This window comes from Lygodium microphyllum, chromosome 19, assembly GCF_053477565.2.
Source record: "Lygodium microphyllum isolate KBCC chromosome 19, Lygodium_microphyllum_v1.1.10, whole genome shotgun sequence".
Taxonomy (NCBI): Eukaryota; Viridiplantae; Streptophyta; class Polypodiopsida; order Schizaeales; family Lygodiaceae; genus Lygodium; species Lygodium microphyllum.
In genome coordinates this window covers 2,397,448-2,416,407 of record NC_141153.1, presented here as the reverse complement: position 1 = coordinate 2,416,407, position 18,960 = coordinate 2,397,448, and the positions used below count along the sequence as shown (strand labels likewise).

Here is an 18,960-nt window from a genome sequence, read left to right as displayed (position 1 = left end):
CACTTCTTCGAGCACTCAAAAGGGCTCTTCCAGACCTTTGTTGATGTAGCCTAAGCTTCTAAATGCACTTGTAATAAATCCAAGTTATGAAAAAGTTTTCCACCTCAATACTCTTAATGCCAATGCGCCTTGAGTAGTTTTGTAGCTAATAAGCTAGGATAAAGGGAGGCAACTTTTACCCAAATGTGATGTAACCATAACCAACACAACCTACACTTCATGGGGAGCAGGGTGTTGAGAATCCAAAAAACTTTAGAGTCAATTAGGCATAGGGGATCAAATAGCAAAGTGTTCAAACTTTAAGAAGTAAAGTATTGTTCAAAGACATGATCTACCAATACAATTACTAATGTGATCTCAAGAATCCTAGTTTCATCTGGACAGCGTAAAGGAAAGGACAGGGAGTGATCTAAAGTGAATATCCTACTAATTTAGGGATGTGTATATTCCATACAGTTTGCAAATCAAAGTTACTTTATGTCCACATTAATGTACATGATGCATATTAAAGAGACCCAAAGTTAACAAGCATTTGTTTGTAGGCTTTACTTCATTATCTTCTTTAAACTCTTATTTTCTATTAAGATGAAGTATTTGCAGATAAATCCTACTTAAGGGCAATTCACTTAGAGAGCAATGCATGCATGTGCAAAGCAAGGTTCAAATCCCATGGATAGCTTGCTCTTTTGATTTAACCCATATGGAGGGCCTAACACCTTCAAATAAAAGCATGATTTAAAAAGGAGAATTGAGAAGAGGTGCATGGACCGTACTTTGAGGGATATACATATGTGCGTGCGTGCGTGCGTGCGTGCGTGCGTGCGTGTGTGTGTGTGTGTGTGTGTGTGTGTGTGTGAACATTTGCAAAAGGCTAAGGTGGCCTTGAGACTTGAGCATATAGTGCAATTGCAGCTAAAAGTCTAATCAAAGTATATCTAAACCAGGGAATCCAAAAATCAAATAGGGTATTGAAAGAAATAAAACTAGAATTAATAAATAAATCTAGAACATTAGAAAACTAAAGATGACCTAGTCTTTGCTTTCCCATGATCCACCTCATAAGGGATTGATCCCAAGATCCTGCTCATAAGGTGATGCAGCAATTGTTTTAGCATAAGGGGACTGAGATATCTTGATGGGCACCTCCTATGGCAAGCAATAATGGCCTGTATCTATCAATGGTAAGATATACAACTAATCAAGCTAATAGACTAAGTAGTGGATTTAACTTTCCACTAAATGCTAGATAACAAGGATTGGAAAATAGTTCTTCGTAGCTTTTGACCTTTGCACATCAGAGTAAATTTGAGCTATTCAACTTTTTGATCTTCCAAAAACACACTTTGATGTTCAAAACACAATCATCATTTGCATGTGTAAATACATACACATTTAACTCATGTCTATTGGCTTGTCCAGACTACATATTATTCAATATAACTTGATGGAGTAAATATAAAGGATCCTAACATATATTTTACTTTCAACTTACATCAACACAACTTAATTTTCAATGAAAAGCACATGCATATATTTTTCTTGAAACTCTATCCCAAGCTAATATTTGTTGTTGAAAGTACATTATGCTCAAAATTGACAGAGGTGTTTATACGCCACGTGGCATTTGCAATACGTTCTAAGAATGTTATATTATTATTTTTGTGATTCACTTTTCTCCATGATTAAATTGGTCCCTCACCTTAAGCCTTAAAATCTTTGTTCCATTGTTATCTTAGCAAGCCCTCGTGATACCATCACCTTTTTGTAGGAAGAACCACTACATTTTATTTATGAGTTAGGAAACACATCATATTATGCTCATATCAATGACAAATTCCAATCACCATAGTGTACCTTTTCGTGAGTATCAAAGCATGATCTTGTGATCCTTATCACCTTATTCATTTGTAATAAATCATATATATATTTTTCTCTTTTTCTTGTTCTTCCCTTCTTTTTTCTAATTTTTTGATATAAGCTTCAAAACATGTGGAGATTTGAAGCTTAGCTTTGGTTTTTTTGGGAATATAAATTGATTTCAAGATATTGATTTGATAAAGATATTGATTTGATAAAAGATTCATGGGGATTTTCCTACCACCACTCATCCACCAAATTAAGACAAATACATTAACTAATTGCTTGCCATTTTCGAATTCATAAATAACCAATCCATTCAATTACTTGAAATTTTATTCAATCTAGTCACATTCATTGGAGGCCACACATTGATGGGCTTTCCATCAGTCTGCTTTTAAAAATCTTATTAATTGTTGAATGGTCTCATTTAAGAGCTTTCATACTCTCTTCTTATTATACTAGAGCTTGCCTAGCATGTTTACCTAAGAGATTAGTTGGATTATTTGCATAGATTTTGGTCAACAAGAATTGTGCATATTGAAAATGGACCATCACTTCAACATTGCTGAAAACTACTTGAATGAGGATTTTGTCAATGAAAGATTACAGAGTCAATTTCTTCCTCTTCCCTTGATCCTCCCCAATCGTTTTCCCTCCTTGAAGCATGCTTGAGTGTCATCCTTGTCCCTCATTCTCTCTTGCATAAACATATACATGCGTATGACCATGCATGGTACATGCAACAATCACAAATATGGACAAACAAATACACCTTCCACCCATGGTAAATGTAACAATCACAAATATATGAAAAAACACAAATTGTTTGTATTTAAGATAAGTTCATATGCAAACCAAGCAGTCAACTTAGAAAAGAAAGATGGCTCACATGAGTGCACACATGCACGCACATGCGCACAAAAAGCGTGCACATATTATGTATATGTGGTGTTTACCATTGCACTGCATATTGTTCAAAGGACAAAATAAATCAATGCCAAAATAGGTACATGTTCCTCTCCATTTTGAATGCCAAAGATTGCAATGGCCCTATTTTATCCTTAAATATGAATAGTTATGAGATTTTACTTTCCTTCAAAACTTTACCCGTCTTTTGCCAACAAAGCTTATGTAAGGGCCTTCATAGGGAGGCTTTCCAAGCTACAACATATGCCTTTAAGGCTTCACATCTCAACAATGCTCTCCATGTGTTTGTGTGTGACTCACACCCCCGAACTTCCACTACATAATGCAACCAAAAAGTCACACACACAACCTCATTATACCTGTTTAAGTGTAGCACAATCGCACATAGTGGGAATGGGAGGGAGTGGCATCTCCTTAAACCTTGAAATCCCCTATAAGCCCTCACAAAATCAAGGTGATATCATGGTGCTACTAGGACTCGTATGCACTATTGTTGTAGCCAACAATTGTAAGATTTGCAAGCCAAACACATAAACTCTTAACAAAACGAGAGAGAGAGAGAGAGAGAGAGAGAGAGAGAGAGAGCAGTTTTTCTTTAATTTTCTTTAAAAGACCCCTCTCAAAATGTAAGATATCCACACACAAAAGCCTTGAAGTAGGCCACTTAACTGAAGTTAAATAGTGGGTAATTTTTTACAGATTGGCACCACCTTGTCACCACACCATTGTATAAGCATATGCCTTAAAGGGCAATGCTAATAAATGAGAATATATTCTCCTTCTTTACCCATGCCACCACATATTGTGTATACGAATCTTCATAATCGACAAACAATAGAATCTCCCACTATCTTTCAATCCGACCATCATCTAGAGAAAACTAAGACTTCAACTCAAAATTATATGTATACTAAGACTTCAACACAAGCCGACAAGTCCTACAAGAAAGCAATCAAAGTCCAATAACAACATCGAATTTGCATCTCTAGTAGTCCAATAACATCAAATTTGCATTCAAACCTACTAGACCTTAATTCTTCCATAGCATGACAATTATGACTATTCAGCTTCCTGAATTCAACACACATTTCAGGACTCTTCCTGAAGAAAGAGCTGTCTATATACTCATGAGACATCATGAGAGCTGTTCAATCAGTAGATTTTGTATAAACTGTCTTCATTATCTTTGTTTGAAACTGTCACTTCTCTTATCACACTCCTGGAAACAGAGGCTCCCAACTCCACTCCCCTACACACACTGGAATAGAAGCTCCCTCCAACCCTCCTCCAAACAATTTGTGATACACCGATATCGTAACAGTGATAAGATTGCTACATTATCAACTCCCAGCTTCGCTGCTAGCTTGGATGCATGTTTCAGCAAAGCCCACATGGCCTTGTAAAACCTTATTGTAACATTACGACACCCATCTTCAAGATCATTGATCATCCCGTTATCCAGACTATCGTTTTAACCTTTCGACCTATGCCGCAAGTCATTGCAAGAGCTCAACTTGTCAGCAGCACCTTACCACCCCTTCCGACCTCCTCTGATTTTTTGATTGCCTCCTTGAAGTCTGCAAGGTCATACTTGGCTCCAATGTAGGGTTGCATGATGTTGTGTCCCAGAAGCTTCCACACTTCCTCCACGTACTCCCTGCGCTTCTCTGGGATGTTCCAGTAGTTTGGCAAGTACCAACCCCTCACCTACAGCCCAAGTGTAGCACCCAATAACCATTGCAAACTTTCACCAGAATAAGAAACCTTCACTTGAAAAACAAACCTTTAAAACCTTAGTTCCGCTGTATTTCCTAGCTATATTTTTGCCTTACAAAAGTGGTGGATACAACTGATTTGATCCAAATACCCCTCCATAATCGGAAGTTGTGAACATCTTCGATGTGCTGATAACACTGTTTTGTGTGGAACACTGACCTGGACCTGCCGGAAAAGGTCGCCAATGCGCACCACTGCATCATCTCCATCCAAAACACCATATATCAACACTTCACCTCCACGCCTTGTGCTCGCTACCACACTCTGCATTCACCAGCGGCGCAAACTGTCAGCCAACATGTCACACAAATATCAAAATCCCTGAGAATTGAAATACGTCTGCCCTGTATACCTTCGTAAGACTCCCTCCAACACAATCAAGTGATCCATATGCGAGCCTCTTGTTTGTGATTTCTTTCACCCTTGCGACAATATCTGAAGTATCGTGTTATCAAATGCGATATGGTCAAGTTATCCTACAGTATGAATTTCACAAGCCATTGCTTCGGACTTACCTTCTGTGCTGGAACATATCACTTCGTCAGCTCCAAGCAGCTTCAGATCTTCTTCCTGCTCTGAGCGCCTAACAATATTGATGGTTTTAATTCCCCAATACTTGGCTAATTGAATCACTTGCCTGTGAGAGGGACATAAAACTCATTTCAAGCTGTTTATCCTCAAAACAACATTCAAACACTTACCTGCTAGAAGACACAAAACCAACTTTAAAATGTCCATCACTTGTTATAACTTTTGAGAAAATTGAACTTGACACATCTACAGTGAGAACACTCCTATTTGCATCTTCAGTCTGGCTTTGCAAATCACTGTGCAACCATGTATCATCTCAAGAAAGGAACGTGTCAAAACTAAAGAGCTGCACTTTCCTGTACCGAGGCTGTGAAACTGCCCGTCCACCTACACTAACTGCTGGAATGCAAGAGATCCATCCAAGAGAATAAATGAGTCAAAATCAAGTCTAGACTATTTGAGGTCAGCTGTTTAGGCCAAAGAGTTCTCTTTTGCAAAATAAAGTGTTGCTAATTATATTTTTTGAACTTGTGAAATAAGTACATGTGCTCAACAGCAGGGCTGGAGCACAGAAGTCTACACCACATAATATAGAGCCTCTCAAGATGGTCCGGTGGAAGGGGCGAAGAAGCCATGGTGAATGTCTAGCACCACCAAGAATTACCATCCTTTTGTCTGAAGAATAGGCTGTGGTAAGCCAAGCTTTCACGAAACAACAGACAAAGTTCCTGACCGATGCCAAGAGTCTCCTTGAAGGTACTCCCAATGCCAGTGGAGTGAGTGTATAATGCAGGACCAGAATTAATGTACACCAACAACTCCCATCATTGAGACCAGCTAGTAGCGAGGCTTCCAAATAGACCACCCATGACCCTATGAGGGCTCCCAATGTAAACGCCCCGAACAACATAGTATGCTTAACAATTATGATATTCGCTTGTTTTCGAGATTTAATATAAAAGAGAATGAACTCTTAAAGCTGAAAATGAAAATTACTCACAAAATTACAGCCATGAAAATGTAAAAGTAATGGAGACAAGATTGAGGGTTGAAGATGGGCAACCCTCCCCCGAAGGAATGTATTTCTGCTCAACCCAAGTCCCTTAGGGAAGAGCTCAGTTACAATTAACTTGAAAGTGAGGAGAAGTAATTCTCACTCTCATAGGATCATGCAAAGATGTACAAACACACATGCATTATCTATTATGCAATGATAAGAACTGATTTCTTTACAGTATGAGAGAAGAAAGAGGGAAAATCAGCCTTTCTCCATCGTTGATCAGCAGTACATGGATAGGGCTTGCTTCTTGTTGCTAAAATGGAAGAAAGAGCTCGAGAAAGAGGTGCTGTAATGAATTTACAGGCTTGCTGTCCTGTGAAACAGCAGTGATAGAAGAGGGAATATGGAGGAATTTCATAATGGAGAAGTGGAGGATGATGATGGGGATGGATGGGGCCAGTTTCTGGCTATCTGTGGGTGCTGTACATGAGTTTACAACAAAGAAAAATGATGCTGAATGAAGAAAAACGAGCTCTTATTTATAAGAGAGGGAAGAGCTAGTACAAAAGGGGAAAGTGGAGTAGCACAAGACAAGTGTCCAACCACATGTCATGAGATGTGACAAGTGGTGGGACACTTGGAAACTTGTGTGGCAAGTGTCTTGACACTTGTCTCTTCTCTATGGCCTTCCTTTTTGGGCTAAATACTGTCAAGAATAGAAACAACCAAATTTAGTAAGCACAGTCAGAGTACAGAATTTACTATTTTTAGAATGACATCCCTATTTTTTAGGACTAGCATTTTTAAGCTAATTCGAGGCTCCTAAAATTTAGGGACCTCCTAAAATTTAGGGACCCCTCAATATGGGTGTCATATGAAAGCTTTTTCCGTGTACATCGCAAAAACAGTATCAGAATCTTCATGTGACTTTCCTATGCAAAGAAATGTGCATTTCAAGCTTTCAGCCCACACATGCACATTGTACAAGCATTTCATGATCATGCCATCTTGTTGATTGTAACTATCTGTTCTGGCGGATCTAGCCCACACTTCAAGGCATCAATCCTTTCTGTGTACGAGTCTAACCCTGATATGCGTGAGTTCTGGTCACAGGCGCCCAATCGGCCCATATAGATGGAAGTGTGAACTATCTTTTCTCTAACCCACCGCGTGGGTCCACCATAACCTGTGACCACTCATCAGTGGCCAGCTCCAATGCACTTTTCTTTATATCTAATTAGTGCAAAGGAAACAAATTTAATAAATCATTATATAGAAAAATTAATGAAAAAGGATACAAATTCTATTTCTATAGAGTTGTGACACCCAATGAGCTTCCAAATCTCCGTTCACAATACCCAGGACTCTAGTGCACACCAACTGTGCAAGGCCTCAAGACCCACCACCACATGATCCAACCTCACCAAGGCAAAGCTCTATACAGTAAAGAATCTTGCAAGTCCCTGCTTTACACAACTAGAGAGAGTGCTTCGAGTCTCCGTGTATTGTTGTGGACAATGCTAGTAGACATTATCCGACTATTCGGCCATGAAATGCCCCAATTTTCCACATGAAAAACAATGCCTAGCGAAAGTTCCCCACTTCAAGCAATAGTGCGACAAAAGCATTCCAAGATAGTTCAAGCACAGCTAGTTGAATCCTTTGCACACAGTATCCCACAGCATGCATAGGCGGTTGTAGTTAGCAGCCCAAAAGCTACGGGAAACCAATATTGTGCCAATCATTGCGATGGCATCCTTAAAGCAATGGCTAATACAAGAACTCTCGACATTACCGCTTCGGCGAGTGCCCCCCAGTCAAACACCTTCGCATCGTCCTCTCTAAGGAACAGCTACTTTCCGTCCGTGCCACAGAGCTAGAACCGAAAGACATAGCAATCTATGGATAGGTCATAGGATACTCTCCATCCAAGGCCTAGCTTTGGGATTGGCTTCACTCCATGCTACGCATTGGCACAGTGCAGATTGCGGAGGCAGTTCTCATGGGTCAGGGGATCTTCATGGTTCGACTCACCTCCGTGGATGCAGCCCGCGAGCTGGTGGATAGTAGACCTTATGCCTCCACGAAGGGGGTCATTTACAAGGTTCCCTAGTATAGTGGCTTCATAGTGGAGGAGTTCGCGCTCCACAACAGGTTTCCTAGACACCCGGTCACCCTTCTATTCCCCGGACTGGCGGTAGAGTATTGTCAATTAGTAGAGGACTTTGGACCGCTTTCGGCACAGTTCTTCCTCCCTCCTTCACGGATACAGTGACAGCCACAAGAGTCCCGAAGGTATGGGTGGTTGTAAAAGATACAAAGAACATACCCAAGTTTCTTGAGATTGAGGCAGGCAGACACTCTTCCAAGCAGCAAGTTATTGCGACAGGGCAGCCTGGCCAGTGCCTGCAATGCCATGACTTTGGGCATCAGGCAGCAGACTGCACGCATTTTGGAGCCAAGGTGGTTCAACCAACAGAACCACAGGTGAATGCTGACGGTTTCACACGGGTCCAGTGACGACAAGGGGGGCTTCAGCCAACCCCTCAGACACAACCACGGTAGCAGAGAGCAGGGCAAGCGACGGGCCCTTGTCAGAACACCCCGCAGCACCACCCCGCTCATCCCACCCAACAGGATCACAGGCCTCCACCCCCACCACCCACTAAGGCGTCTCAAACCCCCCCAACCCGAGATCCCCCAACCCCCATGCCCCCTCACCCTATCCCACAGCCTCCCCCTTCCGGGGCCACTCGCCCCCCCTCACACCCGCCTCATACGTCCAATCACCCCACCACCCCTTACTCGTCCTCTCCCCCGCCGATCAGCCCCCCCGAACTTCACCCGCCAGTACATGTGTTCCCCCCCCCCCCCTCCCCCAATCCATTCTCCCCTTCCCACAAGGGGTGACAAGCCTCACATGCTCATATCCTCTCCTCACCAACAGCCCAAAACCCCCCTCCCCCCCCCTTCTCCACACAACCACCAACTCGTCTAGTCCAACCGCCCGTCACACCTTCCCTTGACAAGCGCAATTGCTCCCCCAAGAGTTTTTCCGCAGTGGTCCGTGGTCTTATTAGAGAATTGTAGAGCGCGGAGAGTTTCCACTACCTCTGGAGGTGGGATCTTCATGGTCCGCAAGTCAAGGAGCGGCAAGGTCCATTTACTAGCACCACCAGATGGACCAAACTATGCTTTCTTCTTTCAGACCTCTCATTCAGGAGAATGGATGATGACATAGATAGAGTAGAAGGTGAGAGGCCAAGTTGCAGAACACATCTCCTAATGGATGGGAGAGGCTGGATTAGCACTTTTTTCCCAACAATGGCCAAGGTACATGATGGACACTAACTAGTGGGCTAGAGCCAAGGTCCCACATCTGAGCATTATTTTTCGAGCCCCTCCACAGTGGAATTCACCGATGGATGTGATCGACTTGCCCCTCGCACAAGCTGCCCGCTTCTACCAATGTACAGAGTCACACCTCTCAGCCTGGTTGATAGACGCCTTGGTGGTACCGCTTGGAGTATCTATCACCCCCATGGTTCACCTGAGAGCCACCATGGGGGAATGGAATTCACTCTCCAAGCCTGCGGCTAAGCGCATCCGCATGCCCCATAGCTCTTTCTCTTCATCAGCAGCTTCCACACCGAATAGATGCTTGTTTGGCCAGTCACAGGTTTCCCCATGAGTCTATACCTAGCATCCTAGAACGTGAACAGCCTCCACTACAATGGGGCACGTGGCTCTAGAAAATTGATTGTTCAGCAGGAGCTGCAACCTGCTCTTCCCAGATGGATCAACATCTTACTTCTTCAGGAGAAGAAGCTCACCCCCTCCCAGGCCCATCGGGTAGGGAAGGTACTTCTAGGGAGCTCACACACCTACTGGAAATACTCCATCAGTCCCCATGGCAGGAGTGGAGGCATATGCTGCTCTACTGGCTCGAGCCTCATCACCTATGTACGAGACCACAGGATGATTGTGGCAAGGAGGGTCCTATGGATCAAATTGGATATAGGGGACTCATGACTTGGAGTCCTTAATGTTTATGCTCCTACTGAGGTTAGGGCACGCAGCAGGTTCTGGGTGGAAATCGTAGCAGGACTTCCAGAGGTGGACTCTTGGATTCTTGGAGGAGACTTCAACAACCTGGAGGCTTTAGAGGACCAGCAAGGCAGAGGCAAAGATTACCAAGGTATGGCAAGGGAGGAGCAAGAGGCATGGGAGGTCTTCCTCCTTGCAATAGGAGCACGTGATGCTTGGCGGGACCCAACTTTCCACAAGAGGGAGAGGTCGCTAGACTTCTCTTGGGGATACAGGCGACTGGGCAGAGCTCTTCTAAAGCAGTTGGACAGGTTCTATGTGGGAGAGTGGGGGTGCTATCGCAGAGGCCAAGTAGGGCAATTGGTTGGTACCACTCTGTCTGATCACTGCCCGGTTCTCCTCACTCTTGATGCTCCTACTTCAGTCCATGGCACACGATCCTGTCGAATCCTAGACTCAATCTACGGGAGGGAGGAGGTGAGGAGGCAAATTAAGCAACTCTAGACTAGAAAGGGGGCCAGGGGAGACCAGATCGCAAAGAAGGTTGCAGAGGCCTTAGCTAAGTCGAACAAGATCTGCCAGGAGCCAACCCTACAAGCCCAGGCAGCAGAGTTAGGAGAAGGAGAGAGCACTCCAGTGAGACCTAGTAGCCACGCAAAGACTACTCTAGGAGGCCTATTTTGGACCTATTTATTCAGTGGCTCCTCCTCTCATTTAGTGACCATTATTTTTCAGGTGATCTTCTTATTGGAGAGAGGAGCCAATGCCAATGCCCATGCAGCCAGTGACTCACTATTGTATGTGTCATTCTCGTGTTTAATATATGGATTCCATTTCCCGAGCACATCTCTGAGTTCTCTTCCTTTCTAGTATTCTTTTGTTCTTTTGTTTTTTTTTTCTTATGTCTTGTGTTCAATTGTTTATTTCAGCACTTGTCCATGCTCCCATTGTTGCACCATCTCTAACAAATCGATGGTAGAAGGTACTATAGAACTCGTCTATTGACTGCCTTGGTCAAAATATCTGCAAAATTATCACTAGAAAGCACAAACTCTAGACGAATTGCTCGATCTACTCTCTAGTGAAGGAAAGTGAACCACCACATGCCATATCCAAGGTGTAATGATTAGATTTTCCACAAGGACAATGGCACTCTGATTGTCACACTAGACAACTGTAGGCACCTCACAAGAAAATTGAAGTGCGGCCAGTAAGTTCCTTAGATAAATGGCCTCCGTGGTACCATCAAAGAGAGCCCGATACTCTGTTCTTGGCTGTGGAAGCCACCACCATCTCTTGCTTTATGGCTAGCCCAAGGGATGCATGCCATGCCAAGGTGTAAAAGTAGCTGCCATGGGAATGCCAACAAGTGTCAAGAACTCCTGTCCAGTCAAAATCAGTATACCCTACAAACATAAATCATGACATTAAGTGAGTCCATAATTTTAGGTACACCTTAAATATCTTAACACACGAAAACAAGCAATCCAATGAGACATCCTAGGTGCATCAAAATATTGACTAAGCAAACTAACTGAGTATGCAAGACTAGCGTAGTATGAATCAACCAAAGTAGTTTCCTTGCAACAAAGCGATAGGTGGGAGCATCAAAAGTTTGACCCGAGATATCTTTATGCAAATGGACGGTGGGATCAAGAGGCATGGCCACTAGCCATGTCTAATGGGTGTAATACTATTTCACCAACTATAGGAGTACTTTTGCTAGGATAGAAAGATACTTTCCTCGATTTGAACAATCTCCATCCCCAAGAAATAAAACAACACCTAAGTTGGTCATCTCAAATATAGTGCAAAGCTTTGTCTTGATTTCTACACGGCCACAAAGTCTGAGCTAGTGAGAAGTTTATCATCAATGTACGATAGGATATAGACTAAAGTTAACCCTCGCACTTGTAGTGTGAACATATAGATTTTGATCACAAGGGATAGAATGGTATCTATGAGTCCGTAAGAACTCGTTCATCATCTTATGGTACCAAGACCGTAGTGCGATAAGGACAATTCACTAAGGTCCAAGTCCCATTTTGGTCATTACTATCCAGTTCCTACTCCATGGCCTCATACGATAGAGGAACTTGGAGAGCCTCTTGCCAACTATCTGGCTCGGAATGGACAATGTAATCGGATGTAAATAGCGATACATATGAAGCCTGAGAGGCAAACCGATTAGACCTTGGAGGGCCCTCAAGATTAGAATTCAGTGGAGGGATCCCAACTCAGAAGGCATGATCTCATAATGTGAGCACAGATGAGAATGTAGTCTAGTGCAAAAGACTATACTATGTCCCTCTCACCTTGTTCGTTCAAGGATCAAACAAACGGTAGGCTTTCGCTTCAAAAGAATAGCCCACAAAGATCAAGAGATTAGCTCAAGGGGTGAGCTTTTCTATCTTGTCATCGGGGTGTACGTATAAGCACGACTACTTAAGACTTTGAAGTGAGAAACAACAAGCCAAGAGCCAAACAATGCCTCGTATGGAGTCTTTTTAGGAACTGTCATAGTTCGACATTGATTAAGGATGCACACCGAAGTGTTAACAACCTCAATCCAAAGGCACTCAAGGAGCTCTGTTGCAAACAACATAGAGCGTGTCATATTCATGACTATCCAGTTTGTACACTCTACAACTCCATTCTGTGTAGGGAAGTTACTAGAGATGAGCTAGAATGCAATGCCCTGCTCCTATAGAAACTCAAAGAACTCGTGGGAGATAAACTCGCCACCAGAACCACTCCTCATCATTTCTGCATAACGACCAGTTTGATTATGAACCAACAGCACCCAAGCACTAAAATAACTCAAGGCATCTAACTTGTGCTTAAGAAAGTATATCCACATGTACCTAGAGAAATCATCCACTATCAAAAAGAAGTATAACGTACCATTCAAGGTGGTAGAGAATGTGGGATCACAAAGATCTACATGAATGAGCCTAAGGGGTTCCTCAGCACAAGTGGTACATCGCTAAGGAAAGGGTGTACAATGCCGCTAGTTGTAGACATGGAAGGTCCTTAATCATCCCTTACTGCGACAACTCATAAAGAGAGTTGTAGCCAAGATGTCCTAAGCAAAGATGCCAAGGACGCTCAGATTCCGTGGGCTCCACGTGGTGGCCAAGGCCTGGAAACCATAGAACTCCAAATCATCAACAGTCGGCTCGGTAAGAAAATGGGCCATGTGATAAAAGCCATTAGGTTATGCCTTGCGATGAGCAATCACTTAATCAATCTAAGAGTCTAGGAACTTGATTGTGGTCGCTATAAAGAAAACTGCTCACCCCAACTAGCAAAGCTACTGAACAAATAACAAGTTTACCCCAAGTTGAAGGACATGATAGGCATCATCCAACGAAGCCAAATCTGAATCCTAGTCAATGTGAAAACTGATGGGACCCTAAGCTTGAATCTTGATCGAGGAGTTACTCCCTACCCGCAAACTCTCCCAGTTTTGCAGGGGCTCAAGAAATCAAAATGTTCTCTATAGGAGTCATGTGATGAGTGGATCCATTGTCCACAAGCCAAACAAGTACTGATGTGCTTGGTTGTCGCCAGTGGACTTCTGTAGTCACCTAGTCGGGAGGCAACTCGTAGATGTGAACAAGACTCACATCCGATATCTCTAAGGAGACGATATGAGCCTCTACAGACCAATCAAACAAACCCTCTAGAGTGTAGTTTGCCGACTGAGATGGTTGACCCGTAGCAGTGAGGGTGGGTTTGCTACAACCCTGCTTCCCCTATTGGGGACTACCCAATTGGAATGCAGGGGTTTAATTCTTGGATTTTTGCTATGTATCTCTTACCTTAGATCGACACTCATTGTTTTTGACAATGTTGACAATACCTATTCTTCTTAGGTACATTTTGCAATTCAAGTTTAAGAGTTGATTGTGTGGTTCCTTGGGATTCACTAGCCTTGTTTTGATTTTGATTTTGATTTGAATTTTGTTTGCCCTTGCCCTACTGCCACTTTTGAGAAGTTGCAATGAGAACCCCTCTATGGAGGACATGTTATGAAATTGATCGAACAACCGTACGTAACACAACAGTTGATACTTAAACTCATAAAATATGGGTGTTTGAGGTTGTGAAATCACGTGCTGCACAAAATGGAAATATTTTCTTGGCAGCTTATTAAGAAACAAGGTAACCTAATCATCAGAGGACTTAGGAGTCCCAATGATTGAGAACTTAGTGAGAAGACGCAAATACTCAGCCAACTTGACTTTCAAGTCATCCTTGTCTCTGATTTTAAAGCTCTAGAGCTCGCGACAGCTCATAGAGAGAGTCATAGCCAAGATGTCCTAAGCAAAAATGCCAAAGGCACTCAAAGTCCATGGACTCTTGTGTGGTGGCCAAGGCCTGGAAGCGATGAAACTCTAAATCATCAACAGTCTGCTTGGTAAGAAAATGGGTCCTATGGTAAAGGCCATTAGGTTGCGCCTTGCCACGAGCAATCACTAAACCAATCTAAGGGTCTAGAACCTCGATTGTGGTCATGTAAAGAAAACTGCTTACCCCAATTGGCAAAGCTACTGAACGGACAACAAGTTCATCCCAAACTGAGGGACATGCTAAACACCATCCATTGAAGCTAGATCCGGACCCTAGTCAATGGAAAAGCTGATGGGACCCTAGGCTTGAATCTTGATCGAGAAGTTACTTCCTATGCAGACTCTCCTAGCTACAAGGGCTCGGGAAATGAAAATGACCTCTATAGAAGTCATGTAATGAGTGGCTCCGATGTCCACAAGCCAAATGGGTACTGCTATGCTCGGCTCTGAGCCTATGACAAGTGGGCTTCTGCAGTCACCTCATCAGGAGGCAACTTGTAGATGTAAACAAGGCTCACATCCGATATCTCTAAGGAGACGATATGGGCCTCTACAAACCAGTCAAACAAACCCTCAAGAGTGGAGTAACTTGCCGACTCTAGTGGCTGACCGGTAGCAATGTAGGTCTGGCCTTGCCACTGCTCCTACTAGGGGTTGCCACCACCCTGATTCCCCTATTGGGGGTTACCCGATTGGGATGGGGAGATCTAATTCTTGGATTTTGGCTATGTGTCTCTTACCTTAGATCAACACTCATCGTCATAATGGCCAACCTTCTAACAATGTTGACAATACCTATTCTTCTTAGGTACATTCTGCCATCCAAGTTTAAGAGTTGATTGTGTGGCTCCTTAGAATTCACTAGCCTTGTTTTGATTTTAATTTTGATTTGAATTTTGTTTGCCCTTGCCCTGTTGTCACTTCTGAGAAGATGCAACGAGAGCCCCTCAATTGAGAATGTGTTATGAAATTGATTGGACAACCGTGCATAACACAACAGCTAATACTCAAACTCATAAAATGTGGATGTTTGGTCACGTGCTACACAAAATGGAAATATTTTCCATGAGAGGACTTAGGAGCCCTGGTGGTTGAGAGCTTAGCAAGAAGACGTCAATACTCAACCAACTTGACTTTCAAGTCATCCTTGTTTATATTTTAAAGTTCTAGAGCTCGCAACAACTCATAAAGAAAGTCATACCCAAGATGTCCTAAGCAAAAATGCCAAAGACACTCAGAGTCTGTGGGCTCCTGCATGGTGGCCAAGGCCTAGAAGAGATGGAACTCCAAATCATCGACAATCAGCTCGTAAGAAAATGGATCATGTGGTAAAGGCCATTAGGTTGTGCCTTGCCGCAAGCAATCACTAAACCAATCGAAGAGTCTAAAACCTCAATTGTGATTGTTGTAAGAAAACCGCTCACCCCAACTAGCAAAGCTACTGAATGGACAACAAATTCACCCCAAGCTAAGGGACATAATAAACATCATTTTGCAAAGCGAGATGTGGACCCTGGTCAATGGGAAAACTGAAGGGACCCTAGGCTTGAATCTTGACTGAGAAGTTACTTCCTACATGGACTCTCCCGGTTACAGCGGCTCGAGAAATGAAAATGTCCTCTATAGGAGTTGTGTGATGAGTGGCTCCATTGTCCACAACCCGAACAGATACTGATCGAAAGGCAACTCGCAGATGTGAACGACTCACATTCAATGTCTCTTAGGAGGCAATATGGGCCTCTATAAACCAGTCACACAAATCCTCTGAAGTGGAGTATTTTGCTGACTATGATGGCTAACTGGTAGTAGTGTGGGTTTAGCCTTGCCACTACCCCTACTAGGGGTTGCCACCACTCTGATTCCCTTGTTGGAGGTTACCTGATTGGGATGCAGAGGTCTAATTCTTGGATTTTGGCTTTTTGCCTCTTACCTTGGATCAACACTCATTGTCATAATGATCAGCCTTTTGACAATGTTAACAATACCTATTCTTCTTAGGTACATTCTGCCATCTAGGTTTAAGAGTTGATTGTGTGGTTCCTTGGGATTCACTAGCCTTATTTTGATTTGATTTCAATTTGAACTTTATTTGTCCTTGTTTTATTGCTACTTCTGAGAAGATGCAACGAGAGCCTCTCTATCAAGAATGTGTTATAAAATTGATCAAACAACCATGCGCAACATAACAACTGACACTCATAGAATGTGGGCATTTGAGGCTTGAAATCACGTGTCACACAAAATGGAAATATTTTCTTGGCAACTTGTTAACGAACAAGGTAACCTAATCATCAGAGAACTTAGGAGCCCCAATGGTTGAGAACTTAGCAAGAAGACACCAATACTCAGCCAACTTGACTTTCAAGTCATCCATGTTTGTGATTTTAAAGTCCTAAAGCTCATGATCCAAATTGATGCAACAGGTCCTATCTTGAGCCGCATAGTGGTCAATCAAATATGCCCAACACTCACATACTAAGTCGAAATGCTAAAGTTGAGAGTAAAACTCAAACAATAAGCCCTACGTAAGCCCGACAATAGCAAAGGCGTTACAAGCCTTCCATAAGCAGACAACCTCATATGGAACAAGTGCGAGATCAAGTTGGGATTCCAACCCCTGACTAAATCCCATAGGTTCTAAGAGTCTAAGACATGCCTCATCAAGTTTGACCAACTAGTATAGTTTGACCCATTGAAACAAATCTTGTCATTAAAAACATACTTGTTGGATGAGAAGCTAGAACTATGAGGTGTCTATAAAGATGGATAGGCGGGTTAGGATGGAGGATAAGATGGTGGTGGTAGTGGTGGATAAAAAGGAGGGGATAATGGTAAATAGGTAAAAATAAGCTATTGATGTCCAATGAGTGCCGATTGATGCACAGATACCAAAACTGACATAGGCCCATATGGTATCGTAGGTAGAGATGAAGACATAGGGACACGATAGCCTTGTCCAAATGTCAACTGGGGTACAATATAATGACCGCATGGTCCACTAGGTAACGCCATAGAGAAAAACTACGGTACCAAACAATCCACACTCCTCGAATACACTACCACCAAGATAACCCAAAAATGTGTGAGTGAAAGATCGAGCCTCCGTCACGAGTATACCACCTGGAAACGAGCATAGCATATAGAGGTCCTAAAGACTATGCCTAAGTATGTAGATTTCCCCGGTGTGGTGTATAGTGATAAATGTGATGCATTTAATGAAAGCGGAAAGGAAGGTGTAGCGGAAGATAAGGGAGTGACGGGTGGAAATGAATTAGTAAGGGATGTGGGAAAACATGGTTGGTTCCTTTTTTCCATTAAATGCATTAGATTGAGAATCGGATGAAGATGCACCTACTCCAAATTGACCATGAAAAACAAAATTGAAGAAAAAGAAAGCGAAGGAATACTTATAAGTTTTTCTTTTAGCTTCTTACCTAGTTTTGAGTTCATAAAGAAATAACGTTCTTCCTCATTACTCAAAAACCAAAGGTTATTTTCAAGAGACCCTTCTTGACGAGCATCCCTCAGTCCAACAGCAATTGGCATAGAATAAGACATAATAGGATTCATACCTGGCCAAAACAAGTACTAAGGAAGTGGAGTGTAATCGGAGCTAGGTTCCACTTGCAGATGGCCACTCCGTAATGGAGATTCCAAAGGTCCTGCAAGATTATTAGTTTTGTGCACCGAATCTAAAGGAGATAACTCGGGCTTACCTTCAACCTTCCGCTAAGCCATGTGCATAAGGATAAGATCATACTCAGCAGCGAAAATCTAATATAGTCTTTGGACTCCATGGTAATCCAATGGTTCTCCATCCATGTCAAATCGGACAGTAGGAAGTTGGGAGGCCCCTCCTAATCATTTCTATCCATGTTTGGTTGTGGAGACTAAAGTGATGGTATGAATGCATTCGAAGTCATCTGACCCTTCTATTGTTCCTGTTCTGGGGATGAGCTTTCCAATCAAAGGCCAAGGTTTCTCAAAGAGTATCTAGCTCTAATACCATGTAAAGAAATGCTCTAAACACAAAAAACACAAAACCAATCCTACGACAAAGCACCAACTAATAACATAGAACACAATTAGGATTAGGGTAATTCAAAGACAGTGAATATAGTGAATAATGAAGTGAATGACTACTGAATATTCAATGCTCATACAACAAACACACTATGTAGTGAATAGTGAACCTCGAACTCTCATATCTCTGGGATCAAGGCAGAGGTTATGAGTTAGAGAGTGTGTGATACTCCAAAACATTTCGGAAACGCAATAATGCAGCCTCCGTTTATCAAACACCAGCAAACACAGCCAAAGAGGTTGGATCTAATGCAAATAGGCAATAAGGAGAGAGAAAGACTAAAAACACAAGTACTTAAGGATAGAGGAAAATTGAGCGACAGCTAGAGACTATAGGAGATTGTGCAAGAAGTATAGGCGATAGCTGGAGGAGAGAGGAAT

The 18,960-nt window shown here is 42.7% G+C and overlaps 1 protein-coding gene across 3 annotated transcripts in view; it reads right to left on the bottom strand.

Moving 5' to 3' along the window:
• Positions 1 to 3,745: 3,745 nt before the first annotated feature.
• LOC148019496 (uncharacterized) overlaps positions 3,746 to 18,960 on the bottom strand; it is a 66,982-nt gene continuing 51,767 nt past the window's right edge. For all 3 annotated transcript variants that reach the window (XM_087700982.1, XM_087700981.1, XM_087700980.1), the window contains exons 4-7: positions 5,079 to 5,200; positions 4,916 to 4,998; positions 4,723 to 4,827; positions 3,746 to 4,494 (exon numbers count right to left, since the gene is read on the bottom strand). In XM_087700982.1, the coding sequence (XP_087557108.1) occupies positions 4,297 to 4,494; positions 4,723 to 4,827; positions 4,916 to 4,998; positions 5,079 to 5,200 (508 nt within the window). In that variant the 3' untranslated portion in view covers positions 3,746 to 4,296. The remainder of the gene's footprint in view (positions 4,495 to 4,722; positions 4,828 to 4,915; positions 4,999 to 5,078; positions 5,201 to 18,960) is intronic.